Consider the following 27,810-nt stretch of genomic DNA (forward strand, 5'->3'; position numbering starts at 1 on the left):
ACATTAAGAGAATGTGCTGAGATTAAAGAGTCAAAAAAACATCACAAAAAATTATCTTAAAGTAGAAAATGTTATAGAATTTGTAATGGCATCTGGTGCAATTAATCTGTTCTAGAAAACAACTGCTCAATGTTAATTATTTTCTTCATAACGTTCAGTTTCACATTTCAGATAACATATGAGCAGTTGCTGGGGTTTTTTCAGCTGATGTTAATTTGTTAACTGTGACAAGTATAAAATAATATTTGCGTCAACAACTGTAGTGGCCGCCCAAATGTAAAAAAGGGTCAAACAAGAAATTTTCAGCACTTTTATTTTCAAAATGTTTCTATTTACACAAAATCTTCTCATGTTTTTAATTCATGTGAGGAAAGGTACAGAATTCAAGCTCAAAGTTGGCAGAGACATTCAAAATTTCCTACACGAGGATAGAAAGAGTAAAAATTGTGTATTTATTTACAGTATATTTGATTTCAAGTTAAAACATTTAGAAATGTTCCTCATTGTCCATCTGATGTCAACTTTTTCATTCAAAAGAGATTTCAAATGGAAACCAAAAAATATACACGCATTCTCTTTATAATAATTTAGCAATTGATATTGACAACGATAAGCGACAAGGTGTGTTATATATTGCTAGGCATTACAACAGGGTGACTTGAATGGAAAGACCAATTAGAGAGCTGCTCCCATCAAAACAGCTCTGTTAAATCTAAAACCACCAACCACATGAACTTTTAAACTTCTCTCAGTGCTTTAAAAAGAATAGCTATAAAAGTGTCTAATTGGCATCATTTACATTCTTCTGCTAAATTTGGGGAAATTTCAAACCATCAGCGAGGTTTGATGTAAGACTTCAGCATTTGATAAATGGACTGTGGGAGCACTAAAACAAAAAGCTCCTAAACTAAGGTCATTCCCCCCCTTTGTTTTTTCTTTCAGAGATCATGCGACCAAACTCAGAAGCATGAATACCAAGACTAAACGGCTAAGGGACACTTGAAGGGACAGTACACCGTTTGTCTGATATGTACAAGTGAGCAAAGCAATTTAGGAAACATTCAGACAGGTTAAAATGGCTTATAAAGGAAGGACGGACTGATTACATTTGCAGATTTCACTCAAACTGTATTTTGGCTTCTGTAATCAATTACGCTATACATTATAGATTGAATTTGCACTTCGTTTAACTTTATGAATACAGACTTAGTATTTTTGTCTTTTCAAGAAACAGAGGGGTTCAGTAGCTAACAGCAATCTTCTGAAAACATCCATTATTTCATTGCCATCAGTAGATGGTTCCTCAAAAACCTACTTCTAGCAGATATCTTGTTGCTTTAAGTTAAAAAAGGCACTCTTGTGACCTTCAAAAAGAAACATGAATGGGTTAAATGTAATACAAGATACAGGTTTGAGTTAAGAGGTAGCTGTGGGACATAATGACAAGGCTGTGACAGGTAAAAAGGAGACACTTTCCTGAATATAATAGGCTGGGTTTCTTTCTTTTTTTCTTTCTTCTTACTTTTTTTGGCCAGACCCTGAAATGTTTCACTAATTTCTGATTTATAAAGAGAGCTGAATAAACAAATCCTTATGGCTCGAGAAATGCATACAAAAATGTTTCCTCTATTCTGTCATCAAAGCTAAGAAAAGCACCAGCAAAAAGTTTCTGAACTTCAGTTTCTGCAGCACCACTCCAACTGGAGATTGGAGAAAAACATTGCAAAGCATAATTGACTCTGATACAGGGAGGCACACACGCATATTACAGTAACTGCATAGCTACATGGACAAACGGTCAGATTATGGATTACATTTTGGGATTATCTGATAAAATCTCACTAATCTCAATCTCACTATCGCCAATTAATTAGCATTCAGTGTTACAGCCTTAAACATGTCTGTTTATTAATGTGATATCTGCATAATTAGTATTTTGAGGCTTTCAAATGTGTTCTGTAAAATAGGATTATGGATTTTATTCAGGGTAGACGACATTCAATTTGGCATGAGTGAACTTGTGAGGGATTGATGTACATTCTTACTCTGTCCTAAGTGAAACACTACGGTGTATAGCAGGGATGGGCAACGACGGTCCTGTAATGCCACTCAATCAAGTGCCTAATCAAACACCTGAACAAGTCAATCAGTTTCTTCAGGATTACTGAAGGCTTCGTGCAGGTGAGTTTTTTACTAGGGGTGGAGCTAAACTCTGCAGGTCAGCCACACTCTAGGACAGACGTTGCCCATCCCTGGTGTATAAGATATCCCATTTGTCATTTTAGGTTTCTGAAGGATGCTCACAAGCACGCCCTTTAGACCAATATACACCTTTTTGCAGACTACTACGCAACAGTTTATGCAACATTAGCTAATCAACCTTTTGAATCAGAGGAGTACGTAGCCCCGCATATGACGTGCAAGGAAATAAAAAGTTAATTGTGCACACAATTTACTAATTAATTCCCTCGATAGATATATCATGTACACAATTTACTATTTTCTTACCTCGATTTGCTAAATAATGTGGACGATTTACTACTTTGTTCCCTCGATTTGCTAAACCGTCCATACGATTTACTAATAACTACAATGCACAATCTATAAATAGAGGGAACGAATTAGTAAATTGTGCACACAATTTGGCCTACTATTTTTTTTCTGCATGTGCATTTCTCCGTAGAGGATACCAGTAATGATATTTAGAACAAGGTCTCAGTTCAGTAGATTTTCTAGTCACATCTAATTTTCACAACTCACTAACACCCAATAGTACAACCCATTAAACTGTCTATACTTTTATTTCTTATAGGCTCATGTTCATTCGCATCAAATTAAAATTGGCATCTACCCTAACTAAGATCCAATAGGTTTATTTCAGCACAATGATGGAGGATGGCGAGGTAGACAGTGAAAATAAAGAAGAGGATGGCAGAAGATACACCCAGCAACATGTCTTCTGTGGAAGCAGGGGACAATAATAAAAATGACCATTACACTTTAAAATTCAAGAGGACATCCTAGCCAAGGAATGGAGATTTACATGTTAGTACTCTGTTCAAACACTTATACAGTACAAAGTACCAAAGCAAACAAAACTGCTATCCTCCTACTCTACCACTACCAACGTGCTCTTCATAGATATCTTCAGACAGCATAATAAGAATATTAAATAAGGACAGATTCATAATTCAATATCATCAATCATATCATTCAGTCCTTTTTTAGAGAATTCCAGGGGAAGATTCTGAGTTTCATATTTTGGCTGGTTTAAAAATGGAAGATGGTCCCAAGAGTTTATACAGTGGTAGAAACAAGCTTTGTTGTTTGACGATTGTCTGTGGAGAACATGAACATGAAACCAAATTGAGACCATGTTGGTTTTAGGTGGCAACACTTTCCAAGAAGAAACTTTCTTCTTAACCATCAAATGCAAAAGTGGTCCATTGTAGACTTTCGAAAAAAGTAAGTTGTACATGAACTCCATCTAGAATCCATTAATGACTGGTTAAGGGACAATTTTACAGCTACTCCAAACAATGCTATTTGTGGGCAAGAGTAAGGGCCACTGGGCAGTTGTGAGGAGAAGTTTTACTCTTACTGAAGGCCATGTTGAGGTTCTTGGTTTGTGTAGTTCAGCTGCATGCTCTATGTTTCCTTTATATCCACATGAATTCATTAAGACCTGGTGTAAACTTGGGTTTGGATTACTCAGGTTCTCCCATGGGGATCGAAAGGCTGGCTAAGCTGTCTTGTTGGCTGGATAAAGAACAGAGGAATTGCTGAGTTGGAATGTGGAATGGTGGAATTCAAAGTCAGGACTGGCTGGTTTACACCGTAACGAAGGACTTACAATGTGAAATCTTGACAGTGGAATGGTGGACCTAAAGGGGAGGTGTACTCTCTCCCCTTCCTTGGCATTAAAGTGTGCTGGTTACACTGAGGTCTGGTTTGGAGACACTCCAGATGCAGAAATTCTCCTAGGTCCCACTTTTGTAACCCTGAAGTCTTTTTATTTAAGATATGATGTGTGTATGTGTTTGTTTAAGGGCATGTCTGTGTGTATTGGCATGTGGCAGTTGATTTGTGTGGCAGTTGGTTTGGTGTGTGTGTTGACAGTTTGTTGACAGATAATTTTAAGAAGCATCAGAAGAGGCCACCCTCATCCTCACTCATTACTGGCATCGAATCGCTCTTCAGTTCCTATTGATGAATCTTGCACTCGATGATTGCACTGGCCATGGGTATGTCGTGTGGTGGAGCGGGAGTGGCGGGCAAAACAGGAAGTGACGGTTTGTGAGTTGCAGTCACAAACTGACTCCTACAAAGAAGAAAAAAAAACTCAAAAGTTAAGATAATTAATTGATTCAGGGTTTATGCTTTGGATGAAGAGGGAGTTTGTCTAACACAATAAGTTGTTTATAATAACTCACCTCCAAAGTACTAGAGCTTGAACTTATTGCATCTTTTCCATTGGCTACCACCTCGTCTCTTTGCGTTTTCATAAACCTCTTATTAACGATCTTTGTGATATTGTCTGTACCGATCAAGGTTCCGGGTAGGCATTCAGGCTTTGGTTCATCCATTGTGCCTGCTGGTGCAGTCCTGCCACAAACATTGCGAAGAAACTCCTGGACCATGCCATACTTCTGAGCTCCTGCTTCTCCCAGACCGATACCTATACTAGGACAGGAGGGTTTCCCAGCGGCTTGTCTCCCTGGGCACGGGTCTGCTTTCCATAATGATTCAACACTTCCGGAGTGTTCCACCACACTGAAGAGACTGGTCAAGCCATCATTTAGGCCGCTAAGCACTGGACTGTCACGTGTGGTGGTGGAACGTGCCCAGGCAGAACCAACCTGAGTTCCACTACGGTTATGCAGATTCCAAACACTGCGATCCCTCGAGGATGTTGAGGAGGTCTCCAGTTTGGAAGAGGAGGTGGAGACCCTGCGGGTGAGCTTAGGTGAGCCATATTTTGGTGAGCAACAAGGTCTATCTATGCGACTGTGCACTTTCTCCAGAGATGAAGAGATCTGTCTGGAGCGTACAGATGCAAGTGAGGTGGATGGACGAGGAGACCATGCTTTCCCTTGAAGAACTCTAGTTGTTGAAATGGGGCCATCAGTTTGTAGGCCAATGCTGACAAACTGTGCTGTCTGTGTTCCTGTACTAGAAACACCAACTGTCTGGCTCCCAGTATCTTTGCTGCACTTCCTCTCCAGGGAACTGGAACGAATGGCCTGTCGTACACAGTTTGTCATCTCCTTCATGTCATCGCTAAGGTTGCCTGAAATCTCCAGTCCATGGAATGGTACAGAACCTCCTGTTCGTCCTTCAAGCAACTCTCTGTGCTGCTGTGAAAGTGAGCTCAACCACTGCTCATAAGAGGACGAGGAAGTAGTAGATAAGGGTGGAGATATAGCAGTCTGACCTGATAGCTCTATCATGGCTGCATCCCTAGATGATAGTCCTTGCTGGGAATCCTGGTGGGCCTTTTCTTTGACTGGCCTCCTCTCCATTCTCCGCACTGTTGGAGGGCTGTAATAGATGCGAATACCCGTCTTATCTGGAGCGGTGTAGCTTCTCTGGATGTAATCCTTGCTCAGCTCTAGTCCTGGGAAGCTGCTGTTAGAGTTGGTGCTTGGGCAGTCCCATGTCTTAAACTGGTCACCCTTCTCCAATATTGCTGAATCGCTGGTCAGGTACTTCCAATTCTTCTTGTTGAGATCACTTAAGTCGGTGCGAGCCAGAATGGAGGTGGGAGCAGTAGATTGGTGCTGTGCAACATTGCACTCTTTTACTCCACTGACCATGTGACCAGGAAGGAACAGACTGGTGTCCAGCAGACTCTTAAATTCAGAGAGGGCAGAAACTGATTTGGTCCTGTTAGGAGAGAATGGAGATATAGTAAAACAATCACGTCTGATTAAAACTGTGATGTAATTTAGACCTTATGGAAGTAATTTTACCTTTGTAGTGCTGAACTGCTCGTGGCTACATCTGTTTCCTTCTCAGATGTTTTATCATGAGGAGACTGAAAAGGAAATTATCTATTTTAGTAAATTTTTACAGCATGACATAGCCTTCCCCGCCACAGTACTCCCATTCATTCATGTGGTATTACTGAGTCAGCCGATATTCTCTTTAGGAAATGAAGTCATTCAAAACAGCTAGTTTCGTCTGTGGGGGTAAAGATAGTGGTGTGGTTCATCATGTCTATTTAAATGACCCAATTTCTGTCAATGAGGCATGTTATTAGACTTTTCTCATACAGGATCTTATATGCAACAAAGAAATTTGAGCACAGAGCTTGATTGCCACAAAGAGGCAGAGAGTGAAAGAAAGAAGGGGAAAAAACTATATATAATTTCTTTTCCCAGCCTTACTTGCAGTGTGGTTAGTGCAGACACTGACCACGCTGTTTCAGGCTTTTTTCCAATTGGCCAACACAAGCTGTGCACAGCCACATGGATTCCCTCCGTTCTCTCATAACAGGACCAGCTTTGTCTATTTTATTTATTTGTATACATATGTGTCTTAATCACAAATATCTTTATATTTCATTTTACTATCTGTGTACTGTTGTTGTCTCTGTGTACTGGGCGCTTCTTCTGTCACCAAAACAAATTCCTTGTGTGTGAAAACATACTTGGCAAATTAAGCGCTCTTTGATTCGGATATGCAAAACCGAAAACAAAAAACAAAAGGGAGAAATTCAGAAAAATCTGCTGCTCTTAGGATTTCTAATTTTGTGTTTAATTGAAGAATGTTCCACTCTTCAACTTTTATTGAACACTTTTTGGTGTTTTGTGCTCCCTAAAACTTATTCTTGTCATGAAACTGTCACATTTCTCCTTTTGTGTTCCAAGGAAGAAAGTGTGTTTGCAATGAAGTGAAGGTGAAAACACAATGACAGAATTTAATGTTTTTAAAACAAATCCTTTAAACCTCACTACATCTGACCTGTGCGCCTTTGCTCTGGGAATCGCGTATATGTTGTTCCCATTGGCTTCTTTCCTGGTTGAAGTGCTCCAAAAGCTCTAGCCTCTCTCGGCTCCAGTTTTTCTCACTGATCTGCAGTTGTTTGGTGAGGTCCATCACGGCAGCGTAAGAGTCCGCCAATAAGTGTTGATGCTCCTCTCGCTCCTTCTTTAGCGCCCCCTTGAGGTCTGGAGAATCCTTTTCACCCCCAGTCACAGATGCCTTCCCCATCTTACCACCCTCCAGCTGATGACAAATATAAAGTACAAAATGAGAGACTGAGATAAATAGAAAACGCTTTATGTTTTAGAAGCAGAAGAGTAACCATAGAAACAGCCCAGTAATACACACCAAGCAGTCAGACAGCAGCACCATTCAGACATCATGATATTTTATATATATTATTTGCCCAATAGTATTAAATATTCAGATTAATGTGCAGTTAAATGCGCTTAATTGAAAAAAAAAACAATAATTACATTTACTATAAAGAATAATTGAAATAAACTAACTTTCATTAGCTCCAGGATGATTACAGTTGAGTTGCATCAACTCTATATATTTTATTGGCAGTTTTACAACAGTTTCAAACATGACTCATCCAATTAGATTGATATTTGGTTATATTTTGTATAATGTTTCCAGCAATAGTGATTATAAAGCTGGCACCCACTTATCCTCTTTTGAATTGCCTTTGCTCTCTCAGTTGGAGCAAATCTTTTAGAATTCATAAATTGCATGCAAGTCAGATTATTAAAACACAGCCTGCTGGGAACTCATCAGACAATCAGTGTCTAGCTTCTCACTGCAATAATGCCTAATGAGTTTTGCTTTGAATGGCAATAAGAGGTTAATGGGTTGATGTGGTTTATTAAAGAGGACGAAATATATTTGTTCCAGATACCTCCACATAAACCCCAATGATTATGAGAAATAAAAACGATCAGACTGTTGATGTGGCTTTGGAGACTGCTATTTATTTTATACACCTTAGACGCACATAATACATAAATAATTGTGCAGCATCTTAATAATACACAAAGTATACATTAATAAAATACAATGCACAGCATCAATAAAAGACTTCATAGAATTATAATAACGGCATTACTGATATCAATAACCTTTCTTGTTAATACAGTAATAAATCATTTTCTGTGACAGGTTGTTATTGGTGCCACAGAGGTCAAAGCTAATACTAGAGTGTCAAGTCCCACCCTTTTCCATTCCTCCCTTTATCGCTTAGCTTATTCTCTAAACCACAGTCTTAGAAAAACAAAGAAGGAAATGGTAGGGAGGAAAGGAGCTTTGTAATATCAATCAGAGCAGTAATGGTGAAAGGGGCAGTATCATTAGGTTCTCTGGAAAGCATATAGCTTTAGGTGCAATTTAATGGTGTGTAGGTTGAGTAGTTGAAAATGCATGTGCCCCTGTATTGTGTGTACAATGACAATTTACTCTTGTTATATTGGTATTACCTGCTCTTTAAATATATGCATTGTTATCTGTATTTTAAAATTGAAAGATTCCACACCATCAGCTTAAAAGGCACAATATGTAGTATTTTTGGATTCAAATATCCAAAATTTAGATATTTTGTTGACTTGTGTACTTACACTATCCTTACTGTTTCCAAGAATGTTTAAATCCAGAGAAATAATCTATTTTAACCAGGACACGGACCGTGGCCTCATTCCACTCCAACGTCTTTCAGCCCCACCATGCTTTATACTACATTATATTAATAAATATTTAATACATTAGCTCATCCGTTAACATGATTTCTGCCCAAGTCCTGTCGGATTCTTTTCCATCAGCTGTAGAGGTAAAGACTACAACTCTACAATTCTGCGAAATCAAGGCATCACCACCTTTATTTTGATTGTGTAAGTACTCTGTGTTAAGTACTCTGTGTATCCTTAACACCGTCAAAAATCGTTTACACTTTTTCTTCTAATGTTACTTATTCCAGCATGCATGCTAAAATGAGTGTTATTTTGTCATGGTTGCTGCTAAAATTCACATTCCTGGGTCTATATATCACATAATTAAGGTCACTTCGACCCGCGGACATGGAAAACAACAACAACTCCTGGGAAAACCGCAGACATGGCAACACAGTGCAGTTGAGTTCTGTTGACATTTGACAACTAATGTTATGCGTCACATGCTGTTGCTCTGATTGGTTGTAGGTGTATCTAATTGAGGTCTTTTCTGGTTCGGTTGAAACACTCCCTATAGTTAAAGTCCAATGGAGCAGTATCAGAGTCATATTCTAACTAGAATTGAGTATGGCCACGTCAGGCTAGCTATATGTCACCATTTCAGTGGTTTCGGTTGTTCAAAAAGATTTTTAAAAAAAAAATGTATTTCTGGTGCATCCCTACTTTATTTATTTTTTGTTTGTCATCTTTAGCTTCTGTGTTTATCAGAATGATCCACTAACTTTGTCTAAGCTCTGTTACTCCCGAGCCCATTAATTAAACCATTAAGAAGACCGCAGTCATGAATGCGTCTCAGAGCAGATATTAAACTCATCTTTCTCCATCATGCCCATCTACACGCCTGTAAGCACACACTCCCTCTCACCCCCCATTGAAATGCCACATTGCTGATGACACACTGCAGATGGCTCAGACAGCTCTCTTCACAGACTACTGGTGCATGTCCCAACCAACAGAAGATCAAATAACAAAATTACAGGTCATATCCAGCATCCTTCAGCCTGTTTGACAACCAAATGATCGTAAGAAACATATCTGGCTTCAGTATTCAGAATGAATCTCCCAAGAGGAATTACTATAATCTGTGTATGTTAAATCAATGACTATGCTGAGTGCAAGAGTAAAATTACATCCCACTGAGATCAATGCTTAAGTAATTACACATATAGTGCAAATTGCCTATAAAATAATTCACCTCTGTAGACTCTTTTAGATTTTATTGTGTTACAAGCCACAATGTATTTAACAGTATTTTCCCACGTGACAAATTACTCTATAATTCAGACATTTTATTACATTAATAAAAAGATAAGTTGAATAAAATTTCTGCACGCATAATTATTAATTTCACTACCATAAATCTTGAAAAGAAACACATCTAAAAGACAATATTACTACTTTAGTATAATTTACAAATACTATATGTATTGGGGCCTGTCTGAAGTTTGCTAGAGAGCATTTGGATAATCCAGAAGAGGACTGGGAGAATGTCAGATGAAACCAAAATAAAACTTTTGGTAAAAACTCAACTGGTCATGTTTGGAGGAGAAAGAATGCAGAGTTGCATCCAAAGAACGCCATATCTACTGGGAAGCATGGGGGTGGAAATATCATGCTTTGGGGCTGTTTTTCTGCAAAGGGACCAGGACGACTGATCCGTGTAAAGGAAAGAAAGAATGGGGCCATGTATTGTAAGATTTTAAGTAAAAACTTCCTTCCATCAGCAAGGACAATGAAGATGAATCGTGGCTGGGTCTTTCAGCATGACAATGATCCCAAACACATCGCACAGGCAATGAAGGAGTGGCTTCGTAAGAACCATTTCAAGGTCCTGGTGTGGCGTAGCCAGTCTCCAGATCTAAACCCCATAGAAAATTGTTGAAAATCCATGTTGCCCAGCAACAGCCCCAAAACATCACTGCTCTAGTGGAGATCTGCATGGACGAATGAGCCAAACTACCAGCAACAGTGTGTAACCTTGTAGCAACTTACAGAAAACGTTTGACATTCCCAACAAAGAGTATATAACAGTGTTGAGTCTCAAGTATTGAGATGAACTTTTGTTATTGACCAAATACTTATTTTCCACCATAATTTGCAAATAAATTATTTAAAAGTCAGTCAATGTTTTTTCGGGATTTCTTTTCTCATTCTGTCTCTCATAGTTGAAGTTTACCTATGATGAAAATTAAAGGCCTCATCTCTTTAAGTGGGAGAACTTGCACAACTGGTGGTTATATACTTTTTTGCCCCACTGTGTGTCTGTACACACAACTAAAGGACTATTAGGAACACCATACTAATAATGTGTTTGACCCCATTTTGCCTTCAGAACTGCCTCAATTCTACGTGGCACTGGTTCAACAAGGTGCTGAAAGCATTCTTTAGAAATGTTGGCCCATATTGATAGGATAGCATCTTGCAGTTGATGGAGATTTGTGGGATGCACATCCAGGGCACGAAGCTCTCATTCCACCACATCCCAAAGATGCTCTATTGGGTTGAGATCTGGTTACTGTCATTTTAGTACAGTGAACTCATTGTCATGTTCAAGAAACCGATTTGAAATTATTTGAGCTTTGTGACATGGTGCATTATCCTGCTTAAAGTAGCCTTCAGAGGACGGGTACATGGTGGTCATAAAGGGATGGACATGGTCAGAAACAATGCTCAGGTAGGTCGTGGCATTTAAACGATGCCCAATTGGCACTAAGGGCTAAAGTGTGCCAAGAAAACATCCCCCACACCATTACGCCACCACCACCAGCCTGCACAGTGGTAACAAGGCCTGATGGACCCATGTTCTCATTCTGTTTACGCCAAATACTGACTCTACCATCTGAATGTCTCAACAGAAATCGAGACTCATCAGACCAGGCAAAAAAAAATTCAGTCTTCAACTGTTCAATTTTGGTGAGCTTGTGCAAATTGTAGCCTCTTTTTCCTATTTGTAGTGGAGTGGTATTTTCCTCTGCCAATTCTTCTCTGACCTCTAGCATCAACAAGGCATTTTCGCCCACAGGACTGCCGCATTCTGGATGTTTTCCCTTCTTCGTAAACCCTAGAAATGGTTGTGCGAAAAAATCCCAGCAACTAAGTAGATTGTGAAATACTCAGACCGGCCTGTCAGGCACAACAACCATGCCACGTTCAAAATTGCTTAAATCCCCTTTCTTTCCCATTCTGACATTCAGTTTGGAGTTCAGGAGATTGTCTTGACCAGGACCACACGCCTAAATGCATTGACGCAACTGCCATGTGATTGGTTGATTAGATAATTGCATTAAGGAGAAATCGATATATATATTAGTTAGTTCTTCATACCATACATTTTCAACTTTTAAATTGGTAAGGGAAACCTCTAGCTGGGATACTTTTTTAAAAAATTGTCCACTATCCTGCAGACATAGATCTACACATGCCATTTACTCTTGGCTACAGGAATATATTGATTTAAAAGTCACTATAAGCTTTTATTACAAATTGAATTGAAGTTTCAAGCCATAAGGCAGCGAACAAACTTTTTTCACCCTCAGCTAGGATACTGAGATCTTTAGAAACGGCACATGAATTCTGATATTAGTATACAAATTCAGTCAAGTGTATGTGAGGTCCAACATTTGCTTAGTTTTTATTTAAATTGTCTCAATTACGAATGTGGCCCCCTTCTATCTGGACCGCACAGCTTGGACACAGCAGCTCACCTGAGTGATAATGCTCTTGAGTTGCATCCGTTCCACTTCCCATGATGCTTTGGCACGGGCAAACTGCTGTGTTAACTCCTGTGAACCCTGACGCTCCTCGCGCAGCTCGGCGCTCAGATCCTGTAGCGCCACCTTCAGGTCCGACAGAGTACTGCCGAATCCGCTAGGCTGCTGAGGGCAACAGGAGATGGAAATTAATTAGCCATGAAGACTGGATTATAAGGACATCCAAATCTAAAGCATGTTAGTGTCTTGCAGAATTAAGGTGTTCAGTCAATCTATGCTTTAACCCACCTGTGCGCAGCTCTTCTCTGCCAGGCTGTGCTCTTTATGTGTAGGGCTGAGTGGTTGCTCCTCGGCAGCAGACATCTTGTTGTCTCCATAGTGGGAAGAAAGCCCATCTTCCTCAAGCAGGATGCGGAGATCTTTAACACTGTTTACCTGGAAAAACATTTCAGCGTTTACTGCAATAATATTTACAAAGTACACTATTATTCAAAATGTCAGGGTCTGTAATATTATAAATCTTAAATGTTACAAAATAAGTCTCTTATGCTCAGCAATGCTGCATTTGATTACAAATGTTATTGTCACATGATCCTTCAGAAATCATTCGAATATGCTACTCAAGAAACAATCCTTATTATTAACAATGTCATTATGAAAATAATGCTATACTGCTTAATAATTTTATGGATACATATTTTAAAGAAAAGAAAAAAAACAGCATTTATTTATCTTGTAACATCATGAATGTCTTTTCTATCACTTTTTATATTCCAGTTTAACCCTGTTCCAAATATGAATGTTGTCATGCTTATTGCGTTCAGACTTTCCAAGCATGTTTGGATCGTTTCCTGATTTTTATTAAATTCCTTCAGTAAATCAGGTGCTAAAGCTATGCAAACATTGTGTGCAAATAAATCTGTTTTTGGCACAATTCATTTATAGTGAATTCCCCCTCAACTTCATACCTCTAGGATATCCTTGCTCTCAGTGTCTAGTTTCTTGCCGAGTCTCCACTGTTTGAGGAGCCAGCGCAGCTTGAGGCTAATAAGGAGCAGGCTCTCTTTGAGCTGCTGTGACTCCTGCACCAGCAGGTTTCTCTCCTGACTCCACAGCTTCTGCTGCAGACGCGTCTGGAGGCTCAGACTCTGCAGCTGGAAGTCTCTGCGAAGGAGGTCCTTCTGATGGTCTTCTTGAAGCTAGGAGACATTAAAATGAGTGACTTGAGGAGATGTCTCTCAAGGTGCAGGTCTCCAACCAATCAGATTTTAGGGTTAGAGTCCTGATTTATTTGGATTTTCAGTGTTTGAGAATGCACATATTAACATGTTTGCACCTGAGAGAGTTTATGTGTGTCGTTGTGGCGTGCCTGTCTCTCCTGTGACAACGCTTCCTGCGCTCCCTGAGCCTTCTCTCTTGCCTCAGACAACAGAGCATGCAGCTCGCCAACCTGCTCTATCAGCTGGAGAATAACATAAAAACAGAGAAGAAGAGAGATATTGAAGGTAATCAGTAAATGCAATAGCTGCACAGTAGTTGTAATACAAAAAGACTGGAACAAAAGCCTTGTAAATGTCACTTTTTTTTGCCAAAATAATAACTAGTCTTTATGACTACATCAATTTAGACAATAATCTGTCTGACTTCAGTGTGCAGAGAGCTGTATTAATTGTCTTTTTTCCCCAAAAATGTATTAAAAGTCCCTAGACTAGACAACTAGAACTTTTCTTATTATCATATCTTTTTTTGTATTGTTTTAATATATGGATCAGTGCTTTTGATGACATGACTGCACTCCAGCATTTCATCAGATTTTCTGTCCAATCAAATGCTCTTGAGAATCTGAAACATCCCCCCTTACATTATAAAAAGATGCTGAAGCTGCAGCTAAAATCACACATTTTAGCTTAAAATCACTATTTTAGTAAACGGTTCACACATTTATTATTTTCTACATGGTGAGTGACACATAGCACACTATATAATCAATAGGGGAACGATTCAGATATTTTAAATATGTGTTCCATTGGTGCAAATTAATTCTGGTTTCACGTTAATGTCAGCATGCGCACACAGTCTGCTCCAGTCCAAAGACACAATAGCACAAAGCTGATCATATGCGCGAGTTTGTGCATACCAGAAAATGTATCGTACCCATTTGAATTCTGCACAGAATGCTAAATTTTAAACCGATATGGAGGTGATTAGGGATAGAAACGGTTAGAGATTAGGAGGAAGCGGCTTTACCAAGCTAAACCGCCAATCTTTCTGTGCTAAAAATGAAATGTGATTGGCTATTTTTAAAAAGGGGAGAAGCTGAAGGATCTCTGTTTTCCTGTTTTAGTGGAAACTGCATTAACACGCTGAATAATGCTGCATGTTTCACGGCACTTCGGCATGTGAATGATTGACTTTTGTGACAATGCAGTACTGAGTGGATTTGGACTAGGGAAAATTTTTGATTGTAACAATTTGATTGATTGTAAACAACATGATTCTACATGCTGAATCGGCCAAAAGAAACCTGACAGTGTCCGACTAGAGCCAATGGTGCAGAAAACACCGAAAAAACTAAGTCGGCCGACGATCAAAAATCAGCTTGGTGTGTTCCTTGCTTTAGTAATACATTAGATCTGGTTGAGGTGAGGAAAAATATTTTGCATTTCTACTCTAGAAACAAAACACAAGACTAGAGCTTGATCACAAGATCTCAGTTGTTTTTTTTCTTTGTGAAAATCACATTTGCCAAGTTAGTGGAAATCCTGGGTGATGAATTGTTTGGGCGGATACTGTTGTTGGCTGGATGTTTCTCTGAAATACTGCAAGGGCGTTTGGCACAGCGTGAAGGACACCAAATCACATAATGCATGCTTTCATGATTTAAAGCTTGGCATAATGGACTATTTTTAATCATCTTGTCAATACTGTCTTCAGTTTAAAGAGTGCATATTTCTCAGGAGTTTGTATAAAGTCTTGTACAAAATTAAAAAGATCACTGGCCATCTAAACTGCACCAACTTAAACAGAGAAAAAATGAAATAGGCCTTTACTGGGGTAAATATAGTGTAATCTAAGAGCGTAGTGGGATTAAGGCAAAACTAAACTATGCTGGTGGCGAGAGCTATGTTTGGCCACATCTTTGCATGGGTGAACAAGTCTTGTTTTATTTATGGACGCAACAGTATTTTTATATTTTAACCACATTAACATTCTTTAGGGTTTATGAATGTCCCATTTAAATATAAAACAAAAGTCCGCACCACAAATATAATGATAATTGCACAAATTGTAGAACAAATATTGTTGTAATCAATTCCAGAACGATTATTTCCAGCTGATAAACCATAAAATCATTGTCAGCCAATTTGGACCCATCCTGTCCCCAAGAGCTTGGGTATTTAAAAAGGCAGACAACAAAACCGCAGCGCGTTTAGTATAAAAAGAACAATATCGCCCGCTGGTGTGGTACTAACATAGTTATCGTAAAAATAATCTTTATAGTTATCACTCTTTGTGTGAACGGGCCTTTATCCATGAAGGATGCACAACATGCTGTGTTTATCCAAAAGTGTTAGCTTATGCTTTGGAACTGATCCACTGTGTGTTTAATTATAAGACGGCAGAACTTAAATGTCTGTGTGTGTGTGTGTGTGTGTGTGTGCGTATGTTTTAGTGCCTCACCAGATCAGAGTTTGTTTCCTTTAAGTCAGATTCCTCTTCTTTGTTGCTGTCTTTGTGGCTGTAGCTCTCCTCCTCTGCCTTGCACAGGTGAACTTTGACCTCACAGTCTGGCTGATCTCTAGAGTCAGGCTGTTGCATGCATGCATGGGCAAGTTAATGAAGGAAAACAAAACAACAATAAAAGACGAGCATGATAAAAGACAGACAAGGTCAAGAAGAATATGATGAAGGAATAAAAAAGGTTATGTGTAGTGTGGGCATATAAGACAGTGATGCGAAGACAGAACAGACAAGTGAGAAATAAAACACAGGGGAAAAAAGAGAAAATGGCACAAGGATACCAATAAAACATCACCAGCAAATAAAAACTCACAAGACAATGAAAAGTATGTATAGGAAAAACAGTTTGGTCATTGTGGTATAAGACAAAATGGCAAAAAGAAACAAAACAACAAGGAGTGAAAGCATCATCTTTGGTTTGAGGAAACAGTAAATGGGGTAGAGGGAAACAAAAGAATTATAAAGAAAAAAAATGTAGCAGCGACCACAGTTCATGGTGCCCATGCAGTGAGGAAAAAGAGAGAGAGAAGGAGGAAGGGAAGAGTCTGGATTGGATCTCAAGAGTTGGGCCTCTAATGGAGCCTAAATAAATGGCTGTTAGATTAAACCTCAAATGAGTAAAAGAAAGAAATCTTGCTGTTTTTTGCCCAATACAACCGTTATATTGGGCTCCAGTGACTTTCATTGTATGGACAAAAACAGTTGAAATATTCTTCAAAATATGATTTTATGTTCTACAGAAGAAAGAAAGTCATACAGGTTTGGGACAACATGGGGGTGAATAAATGAAGAGGCTAAGCTATCATCGTTCATTGGAAATTACTATTAATATCAAATCATTATTTGACACTTTTTGCTAACATGAACAGATTAGCCAAACTTATTGTGAGTGCTTTATTCATGTGTCAAACTCCGCTCATGGAGGGCCACTGTTCAGCAGAGTTTGGCACCAACCAGCTTCAAAACACCGGCCTGGAAGTTTCTAGTAATCCTGAAGACCCTGATTAGTGTTTAATTGGGGTTGGTACTTAACTCTTCAGGGGTCAAATCTCTGTATGTTGCTAACTCAGTTAGGTGGATTTGATTGTTGATGATTTGGTTTGATCTTGGATTGTTTGGTTCTTCAACAGTCATCCTGGACTTGCTGTCATAGCAACAGATCCGTAAACTTAAGCCTGCTCTGGAGCAGCTTATTTCATGTAAACAGGATTAGAATCTTTTTAAGTGGTGTTGATACTTAAAATATGTCCCAGACACTGCTAGTTTATTACAAGTGTTCCTTACAGAACCAAGGGCATTCAATAATAATATAATTGTATTATTATATTTACACACATGCTGTGCAGTTATTCTGGGCGGTGCATTAATTTGAGTGGTGACAGGGGCTTGATGCAGCGCAAGAGATGCAGAGAACTTGATCTTGACCCTTAAGAAACTTTAAATAATTCTGTCACATAACAAATCTGCTTCAAATATAAAATTAAATAAATTGCTAATTACAACATTAAAATAAAAATGTTAAGGCTTGCACAAATACTAGAAATCCTGAATATAAAATAACTGGAAATCATGTTTTTCAAAAACTGTGCACAATTAATTTATCTACTATAACTTTTATGTTGTTTTGGTCACTTGGCTGTTTTCTTACAAAAGGTCCAGAAATTCGTTTTTTTAATTATAAGATGTCATAAAGTTGCTGTCTTGCCACCAGCCAATCGCTACATCGCTGATCATGGTTTTGAGTATCGATGCATCTGCCATCTTCAGGGAACACAAGAACGCGCAGTAATCTTCAGGGTCATGCACACTGTGCGATTTTTCTAAATCCTTTGCGAATGTTGCTTGTCAGACTGTACAAACATGATCCCCGATGTAATACATGCAACACTGTAAGATTGTCAGTTGTCATCAATGTCAGACTGTACGATAGTCAAGGCCTGCTAAAAACGGACACATGCAAGAAAACACATCCGGTGTTTTATATCATCCATCAATGACACTTTTAATGACAGTGAGATGCATTACAAGTGGGACTGAAATGGTGGATACAAAGAAATCTCTATCTCTCTGTTTGGTCTTTAAAAAACCGGATATATGATGATTGTCGTAGGAGAAGACACACTGCAGGATTGTGTGCCAAATCTTATGACACTGCCAGAATTTCGGCTGAGATAAAATTTTAGCACAGCGGTCATTAATCGGCTGCCAGTGGTCAAACTAACGGTTAAAGACTTCAGATTTTAGCCTAGGATCAGAGGAATCTTTTAGGATTTGCACAATTTGTCTCAGACGGCCAAATCATGGCCAAAATCGCACAGTGTGTACCCGGCTTTAGATAACTTAATCCAGATATTTTAAACCAATCCACAAATTTGTTTGAGGAACCAAATTAGCCAGAGATCAGTTATCACGGTTAGATGATCTGGGATCTGTCAAATCATCTCAGATGTATTAAACGAGACCAATGGTCACCAATGGTCTCCACGATCAATTTAGGCTTAAGATGCTTTTGGGAAACGCAAACCAGGACAGTGGCCCTCCAGGTTGACATCACTCGAAACAGTCAGGTCAAATATGTATTGGAAACAGCCAAGTCCAAATTCTATAATACATTATTATACTAGTAAACAAACAATCTTATAATATTGCATCTCATTTGAATCTAGACATCAAATACTTCGCCAGTGCCAAAAAAGCGTATTCATTAATTAAAAATTAAAACTTTCACAACAAAACAGTTCTCATCACAATAATGATAACTCCATTAGAGGCCTAAATTCTATCCACTATGAAGCCTTATAATGCATTATAAGCATGCATTGTTGTAGTCGGTAGAGCTGCACGATTTTTTCTGGATAAATTGAGAATGACAATTTATTTAGCTTCAAACAGAGATCACGATTCTCCCATGATTCTGAAAAGATAACTAAACAAAATAACATGTAATTTACTAGCGGTTCTGACAAAATGTTAATTGCTACACTCTAATTTAATTCATTAGAATTAATTGTTTTTAAAAAAAAGTTCGAATTACAATGATTAATAAATACTTTACTTGTTTCATTACTGGATGAATAAACTTTTTTTTTTTTTTACAATCTCGTGAATGAATGATTCAATGACAAATATTGTTTTTGTCACAATATATCGCCACATGTGACTTAACAAAAGTGATGCTCTATTTTAATTGCTTTGTAGACATCAGCACTTCTGTGATAATATGAATATTTGTAACACAGAAATAACGATACTGTGTGGTTAATAAGAGTGTTTGTGAAGCTGTTTCATACCTCTACCTGAAAACTGATTTCTCTTTGTTCAACGGCAGCGTTAACACAGATTTAAATGTTTCACAGATTTAAATGTTTGAATGATTTTGTCAAAGGTTTAATAGACATGGGCGAATCATTGTCATTTAGGAATGAGATTGCATGGGTGTTTAAATCGGGATCGCGGTTAATCCTGCAGCTCTAGAGGTCGACAAACCTTTCGAAGGGAAAGGGCAATGTAAATACAACTCAATCTAATCAAGCAAAGCAACAAAAAAAAGAAAAGAAAATTGCTGGGAAAAAAGACAAAACTTCAAGCAAAAAGGAAAGAATAAAGATGCAAGGGAGATTGGACGTGTACCTTCTGTTGGGCCATGTTCTGGTTGAACTGAGCATCTGCAGGGCGTGAGCAATTTGCTGCAGGGTCTTCCACCTCAGACATCAGGGGCATCAGGGACATCCCTTCCACGCGCTCCCTCTCTGGGGACTGTCCCAGGGCATCCACCCTTTCACTGAGGGTCTGTAGCTGAGCCTGTAGGGACTGCAGTCTGCCATACAAGGCCTCCACCAGGGGCAGTGTGGAGCTCTGAGTCTGGGTCTTCTCCAGCAGAACCGATTCCGCAGACTCATTTGTTGTAATCTTACGATAGACAGCATCTGGTGTGACACTGGAGGGGTCGGGTGATGTCAGAAGCTGAATGGCTGAGGTAATGAGTTGCGCCTGGTCGCGGATAGCGAGAAGGTCTTTTATGTTGAGGCCCTGAGCAGAAGGAGTGTGACTTGTTACTGAAACCTTTGGATTATTTTCCTCCACAATATCGTTCTGCTCATCCCCCACCGGACCTTCACGGTGCACCTGGCTGGGGACGCACTCAGCTGAGTCCCCTGCTTCAGCATCGGTTTCAAGAGCTGGACGTGCAGAACCCTGGTTGGAGGCCAAGTCACACCGTTGAAGGTTGGACAGAAGCACGCGGTTCTCATATTGGAGCTTCTTTACTTTGCCATTCAGCTCTGCGATCTGCAGCCTGGCAGCAAGCAGTTCTTTATGGGTGGCTTCGTTTAGACCAGATCCCTCATCTTCAGAAGCACCAGGAATGATTTTGGGTGGATTGATTGTTGTGGACGGCGACGGATCTATCTCTGTGACAGCGGAAAGATCGGATTTGTAATGGTTGATCTCGTTCATCAAGAGCTTGTTCTGTTCTTCCATTTCTATCAGAGATCGCTGCAGCAGATCCGCCTCTTCTTCCACAAACTGTAGATGCCGCTGTAGTTCCATCACATTCTCAGACGTGGAAAGCATCAGGTGACTCACGACTCCACCTGTGACGCTGACTCCACCCGGGGAATCCTGGATCTTCATGTCATCCATTTCGGCGCGAAGGCCACGGTTCTCCACCTCCAACTCTACGATCCGTCGACTTAGAAGGTTTGCCTCCTCTTCCACAAGTTTCAGGTGTACTTTGACCTCAGCCTCTCGGGTGTGAGGAGAGTCAGCGACCTCTTCGACAGTAAGTGAGGCATCAACCTCTCCGTACACAGAACGATACTTTGCCAATTCCTCCCTCATGGCCTCGTTGTCTTTAACCATCTTGGTGAGTTTCTTGCACATGAGAGCTGACTCCTCCTTGGCGAAGTGAAGCTGGCACTTCAGGTCTGAACTGTCCTCTGGAGGCTGGAGAGGAACATTTGCAGAGACCAAACAATTGTTAACTGCTAAAATATTGAACAATATGCTGTCCATTTATACCTATTTTACACTACAAAATTGTTGGTGCCGGAGCCAGTGGGCAACGTGGCCTTGTTCCACACAGTTCTCGATGAAAAATCTGCCTCTGCACCAGCTTGTTAAACCTGCTGATCTTGAACCAGGAGCCATCTAAGGCAATAGCTAAGGTGGGGAAATGTCCTCACCACATAGTTCAAAAAACAACACACATTTGTCCTTTTCCACAGTTACTTATTTTATTTATCCACCTGAATTCCGATGTTCAAACATTCTCAAAAAGTTGTTAACAAAGATGTTTTCGGAAGCAGGTTATGTTACAGTGGGAGAGATTATATGAGAGGTTTGTGGTCTATTATGATCCCTGCACCACTGCAGTGAAAATGTGTTATAATGGGAAATAAAATTCTACATTTACAAGAACAACTCAGTATCTCTGTTGTGATAAATGTTTTATGTGTGAAACAGTGCTATATTGATAACTAAACAAAGACCACTTTGTATGAGCTTGATCAAGAATGAAGACCAAGACCTTGATGGTCTTAAGAAATAATAGAACAATGAAAGCTTTAAATTCATAGCACCTGTACTAAACATACTGTTCGCTATCAATGCTGTACTTTACCAGTCCTCTTTCAGGTCATTGTAATATCACTTTAGAAACAAATTAAGTCATAAAATGTATTGTAGTATTAGTGTGTATTACCTGAGGCGATGCTTTTTTATCAGGTTTGTTGTTTGGTCTGGCACCTCTCTTCTTCACAGAGTTCTAAAGAGGAAAGAAGTGATACATTTAATTAAAATGTGTTACAGCATGAATAGCTCTTGTTATCCCACTCCCAAGCCACTATATATCCACACTATCGCACTATCACTTCTATCTCTGTGATATTTTTACTGATAAATCATAATTTGGCAGGAAACTAGCATTAAATTAAAATGATACACATCAGAATGTGAGGTATTGCATTGTTTCCACTGCAGGAAATGGCGATAGGAGGAGAAGAGAGAACTATCAGATACATTTTAAAAATGAATAGTTGAATCTTGGATGCTGATTGGTTAATACAGGTTTTCATCCATGACAAAATACACATTCATAACATAAAACAGATTTTTTGCATAACAAAATTCAAACAGAATCACTTCTAGTGTAATGTTCTCCAGAACCATGCAACTACACCCATGTTTGTCTTCATTAAAAAACACACAGGAATAGATACATCCAGACAAACTGCTGCGAAAAATCCAATTTTCACTTCTTGTTGTGTGTGGGCTGACAGAATGGCACAGGTTAATTGAAACGCAGCTTTTAATGGCGCTAAACTTCATTAAAATCAATAGTTTTCTGCTGAAAGAAAATGAAAGCAGTGACTTAGCAGTGTATCGACCTTCTTGTGCCACTGTTTTTTAATTTAATGCAGTATTGCTGAGTCTGTGGGAAAGAAGTCTAAACATAATGAGATTATAGCAACGTCATTAATCCCACTGCTCATTCACACTGGCCCCGTGCAAAGAAGCTGAACACCTCAAGGTTGTACAGTGTGTATACATGCTTTGTGACAGGTTTTTCTTCTATCATTGACTCCTCCAGCACAAACACACTCACACTCACTCGCAATCTGCTCTGGCACTCCAAAGTTAAAATCCCATCTACTCTGCAAGACTGATGCCGTTTTGCCTTTCTAATGCAATGGATGCGTGTCTCTTTCGCTTTGTCACTCATACTAGCACAATTCCATAATGGTAAGGAGAGTAAAAATTGGCATTTGCAAGGAAATTTGTATCAGTTGGCCAATAACTTTATTAGGAACTCATAATACATAGTTTAAATTGAATAATTGTCTGACACTCACTGTATAAAGAAAACATCTTTCATGACTCATGTTTCCTTTAACAGCTGATGATGTACCAACAGAAGTTTATCTAGGGTGTGCAAATGATGCATTCTTTTTTTGTTTGCTTCCAGAACTCATGTGGCAACATGAATGTGGAAAATTCCTTGCACTAAGCAACCAAAATGAAAATATGAGGAAAAAAATCACAATACGCACAGCTTAAAGACATGTAATGCAATGTTAAATTAGAAATGTAATGTAACGTTAAACACAATTTCATGCTTGGTAAGAAATATTTTCTGTAAACCCAGCACCAATAACAGGCTTCCCGAAATCATTCATTTTTTACCCTACCCACATGTTTTGGACAAATTTCAAAGAGTTTTTATTTATTTATTTTTGTTTATGGTGATAAGTTACCACAGATCTTTTCTTCTGTTATGATATATATTCAAGTGTAACGGATTAGGTCATTGGTTGTTGATTGTATTTTGAGATGTGAGTGTTGCAAAGTGGAGGCAGATGAACATGAGCTTCCAGGGTTTAAGTGGACTAAATGATCCAAAGTTCTGCATATGCCACCAGAGAGAGTCTCACTGGTTTTACTGGATGGTCAAGTCATTACACTTAGATTAAAAATGAAGGTGACAAAATAAAAATAAGAAAGAAATTTTATTTTATGAAACATGACAAAAGAGGTCTACTCATGTACATCATTGCATAATTTCACGCTGCCAGCACACGCTGAAACTTCCAACACAATCCAAGTTTGTCATCTGATCACTGAATTGCTTATCAGCTACCTGAATTTCAACACCATGAAATCTAATGCAGGTACAGAAATCTGAGAACCAGTACACACACACACACACACACACACACACACACAGGTCTATTCAGCTGTGCCGTGATCTTGTGCCTGCTTGACTTATTCTTATGAAACACACTCTTCCTCGGAACACAGGATGTAAGGAATAAGATAATGTCACGTTACATAAAGGGGGATAAAGAACGTGTCACTGTATTAAACAAACTCCATTTATTCCAAAGGATCAATGGAGTATCTTTTGTTTCACTGGCTCATTTGACTGAATTATAAAGACTTGAGTTAACGGAGTGTGTCAAACTGAGAGGGTCTGTAAGTCATGCTCCACTTCACAAACGTTGTCCCTCAAAATCATCGTCAGTGATGAGCATGGCCTGTTGCATAAGAGAGACTCTAAGATATATTTTCTTTAAAATAGTTTTATTTGTCGGTTTACACAGGGAAGATTAGGATTTGAACTGTAATAGTTTGAAAGTCCAGATTATAGCTAACACCTGCAATACAACATGATCTCTCTCTCCTGCCAGGTAAAAAGACAATGTGGACAATAAAAAAGACAATATCGGGAGCATGTGTGTAAAGAACTGTGAGTTGTGAGGAACATTTAGGGAACTGTGAGGTACATTTAGGTCCGTTAAGTTCATGTGACCGTAGGGTGTCCCATTTGTCATTTTAGGATTCCCTTTGCAGTCAATATACGCCCTCGATGCGTACTTTTGCTGGGCCATCCAGGAGTATATATATATTATATAGACAGTAGACACACATACACTCATTATTGTATATAAGGATTATTGAGAACACCAAACTACTATTGTGTTTGACCCCCTTTTGCCTTCAGAACTGCCTTAATTCTACCAGCAGCCATATCACCCTGCAGCCCAAGACTGGTTTCCCACTGAAGCTAAGCAGGGCGGAGCCAGGTCAGTACCTGGATGGGAGACCAACTGGGAAAACTAGGTTGCTGCTGGTAGAGGTGTTAGTGAGGCCAGCAGGGGGTCCTAACACCCCAGTATAGTGATGGGGACACTGTACTGTCAAAGAGCACCGTCTTTCGGATGAGACGTTAAACCGAGATCCCGACTCTCTGTGGTCATTAAAAACCCCAGGATGTTCTTCAATAAAGAGTAGGAGTGTAACCCCGGCATCCTGGCCAAATTTGCCCATTGGCCCCTGTTCATCATGGCCTCCTAATCTTCCCCCTATCCTGATTGGTTTAATCACTTTGTCTCCTCTCCACCATAAGCTGGTGTGTGGTGAGCGTTCTGGCGCAATATGGCTGCCTTCCAGGTGGATGCTGCACATTGGTGGTGGTTGAGGAGATTGCCCCTTCTATATTTAAATTGCTCTAAGTGCCTAGAAAAGCGCTATATAAATGTAACAAATTATTATTATTATTATTATTATTATTATTATTATTAATTCTATATGGTATTGATTTAACAAGGTGCTGAAAGCATTCTTTAGAAATGTTGTCCACTATTGATAGGATAGCATCTTGCAATTGTTGGAGATTTGTGGGATGCACATTCAGGGCACGAAGCTCTCATTCCACCACATCCCAAAGATGCTCTATTGGGTAGAGTTTTGGTGACTGTGGGGGCCATTTTAGTACAGTGAACTCATTGTCATGTTCAAGAAACCAATTTGAAATGATTCAATCTTTGTGACATGGTGCATTGTTTGTGTTTGTAGGTTGTGGCATTTAAACGATGCCCAATCTGGCACTAAGGGGCCTAAAGTGTGCCAAGAAAACATCCCCCACACCATTACACCACCACCACCAGCCTGCACAGTGGTATCAAGGCATGATGGATCCATGTTCTCATTCTGTTAACCCAAATTCTGACTCTACCAACTAAGTGTCTCAACAGAAATCTAGACTCATCAGACCAGGCAACATTTTTCCAGTCTTCAACTGTCCAATTTTGGTAAGCTTGTGCAAATTGTAGCCTCTTTTTCCTATTTGAAGATGAGTGGTACCCGCTGGGGTCTTCTGCTGTTGTTATCCATCCGCCTCAAGGTTGTGTGTGTTGTGGCTTCACAAATGCTTTTCTGCATACCTCGGTTGTAACGAGTGGTTATTTCAGTCAAAGTTGCTCTTCTATCAGCTTGAATCAGTCGGCCCATTCTCCTCTGACCTCTAGCATCAACAAGGCATTTTGGCCCACAGGACTGCCTATACTGGATGTTTTTCCTTTTTCACACCATTCTTTGTAAACCCTAGAAATGGTTGTGTGTGAATATCCCAGTAACTGAGCAGATTGTGAAATACTCACTCAGACCGACCCGTCTGGCCCCAACAACCATGCCACGCTCAAAATTGCTTAAATCACCTTTCTTTCCCATTCTGACATTCAGTTTGGAGTTCAGGAGATTGTCTTGACCAGGACCACACCCCTAAATGCATTGAAGCATTTGCCATGTGATTGGTTGATCAGATAATTGCATTAATGTGAAATTGAACAGGTGTTCCTAATAATCCTTTAGGTGAGTATGTATATACTATATATACTCCACTATTTTCCCTTTACTTAGATCGCACAAAATAGTGATTAGTGATATAACATTTTTTTTTTCTCAGAACAAATACAATTACTTTTTTCAATTGCTTGGATTCTATACAAAGATTAACAGAACCCACAATGCAATTCATTAAAAGAGGAAACACATTTTCCAGTGTGACAAAATTTAAGTAATATTAGCAACAATTTCTCAACTTACTTTAACAGACTATCAAATTCAGATATTTTCACGAAATTGGGTTAAAAATGCAAAATAATTTAAATTAAATTAAACTAAATACCACTTGCAGAGTAAAACAAACAAAATGTCATGTGACAACAATGCATTGCCGCATGCGATACAAATTGTTATACTAGTGTGTAAAATGTTTATAATATCAAATGCGTTCTATTTCACGTACTACTTCAAAAGTAGGTGGCATGCAGTTTATACTGTGCAGGGCTCCATAAGCTAGACATAACCAGAGAGAAAAGCTGTGGTAAATCCATTGCCTTTCTGCAATTCCCAGACCGCAGAGACATGAGTCCCCGACCGCTCCAGACTATAATGGGTTCCCATGACAACGGCTTTTGTGAGCAGTTCCCCTGTAGAGTTCAATGGAACAAATTGATGAATAAATGGGGGGAGGAAGTTAGGAGAGGGGAAACAGGAAATCACAACCTTTCAAATCCATTTGACATGAGCAGGCCCCTCTCCTCCTGCACAAACAGGCAAAACAACTGCAGAAAAACACCACTTTCCCCTCCTTTCTCCCTTACTAATTGCACTAAAAAGCAAGGAAGCTAAAAGCCGGATCATTAGCATAGCATTTTTCATAAAGCAACTGAGAGCCTGCAGGTGCTGTGTGTTTCCCACACACATTTCATCCTTCTGTATGTGATTAGGAAATGAGATATTCTGTCTCTTTGATCCATGGCAACAGAATGTTTATTAGTTTACAATAGCAGGATGGCAGTGATAAACATCATGCATTTAAACAAGTCTACAGCTCCCTCCAAAACCTCTATCCAAACAAATTAAATCCATATTGGACTGTTTGTCCTGTCTAACTGTCTAAGACAACTCATCATGACTTATATTTTAAAGACCATTTGCAATCTACCTGTGATGAATAAACCTGAAACAGGTTGTTTTTTGGTTCTGTGTCCTCAAGCGCATGGAGTAAAGTGAATGGGCATCTGCATGCTGTATCCAGTGTAGACAGCAGTGATTACAATTGATTCTATTTGCTTTTGACACAATGCAACCCAACGCTTCTGGTGTCAAGTGTCAGACTGAATGTCAGTGGGCGGGGCCTATGGTGCCATGATGTAAAACTATTCGTCAATGGAGGCAATCAAATGCAAATGCATTTGCCTGTGTAACGGTGCAAATCCCCCAGTAGCCAGAAGAGGTGTTTTTGGAGCCTGATTAAATAAATGCTTTGTGAGGAGGACCTTTAAGCTCTGAAACTTACAGGATGTTTT

At 39.3% G+C, this 27,810-nt stretch overlaps 1 protein-coding gene across 2 annotated transcripts in view; it reads right to left on the minus strand.

Moving 5' to 3' along the window:
* Positions 1-296: 296 nt before the first annotated feature.
* The window catches only part of mtcl2 (microtubule crosslinking factor 2), a 55,143-nt gene continuing 27,629 nt past the window's right edge, over positions 297-27,810 (minus strand). Inside the window, exons 4-14 of one of the 2 annotated variants that reach the window (XM_067446594.1) lie at positions 21,861-21,923; positions 19,790-21,103; positions 16,100-16,228; positions 13,755-13,880; positions 13,387-13,617; positions 12,707-12,853; positions 12,413-12,580; positions 6,967-7,230; positions 5,973-6,037; positions 4,434-5,886; positions 297-4,321 (exon numbers count right to left, since the gene is read on the minus strand). In XM_067446594.1, coding sequence (XP_067302695.1) covers positions 4,169-4,321; positions 4,434-5,886; positions 5,973-6,037; positions 6,967-7,230; positions 12,413-12,580; positions 12,707-12,853; positions 13,387-13,617; positions 13,755-13,880; positions 16,100-16,228; positions 19,790-21,103; positions 21,861-21,923 — 4,113 coding nt within the window. In that variant the 3' untranslated portion in view covers positions 297-4,168. Of the gene's footprint in view, positions 4,322-4,433; positions 5,887-5,972; positions 6,038-6,966; positions 7,231-12,412; positions 12,584-12,706; positions 12,854-13,386; positions 13,618-13,754; positions 13,881-16,099; positions 16,229-19,789; positions 21,104-21,860; positions 21,924-27,810 lie in introns of both variants that reach the window. The other variant, XM_067446593.1, reaches the window with a different exon arrangement.

Source organism: Pseudorasbora parva, chromosome 6, assembly GCF_024679245.1.
Source record: "Pseudorasbora parva isolate DD20220531a chromosome 6, ASM2467924v1, whole genome shotgun sequence".
NCBI classification, from domain to species: domain Eukaryota; kingdom Metazoa; phylum Chordata; class Actinopteri; order Cypriniformes; family Gobionidae; genus Pseudorasbora; species Pseudorasbora parva.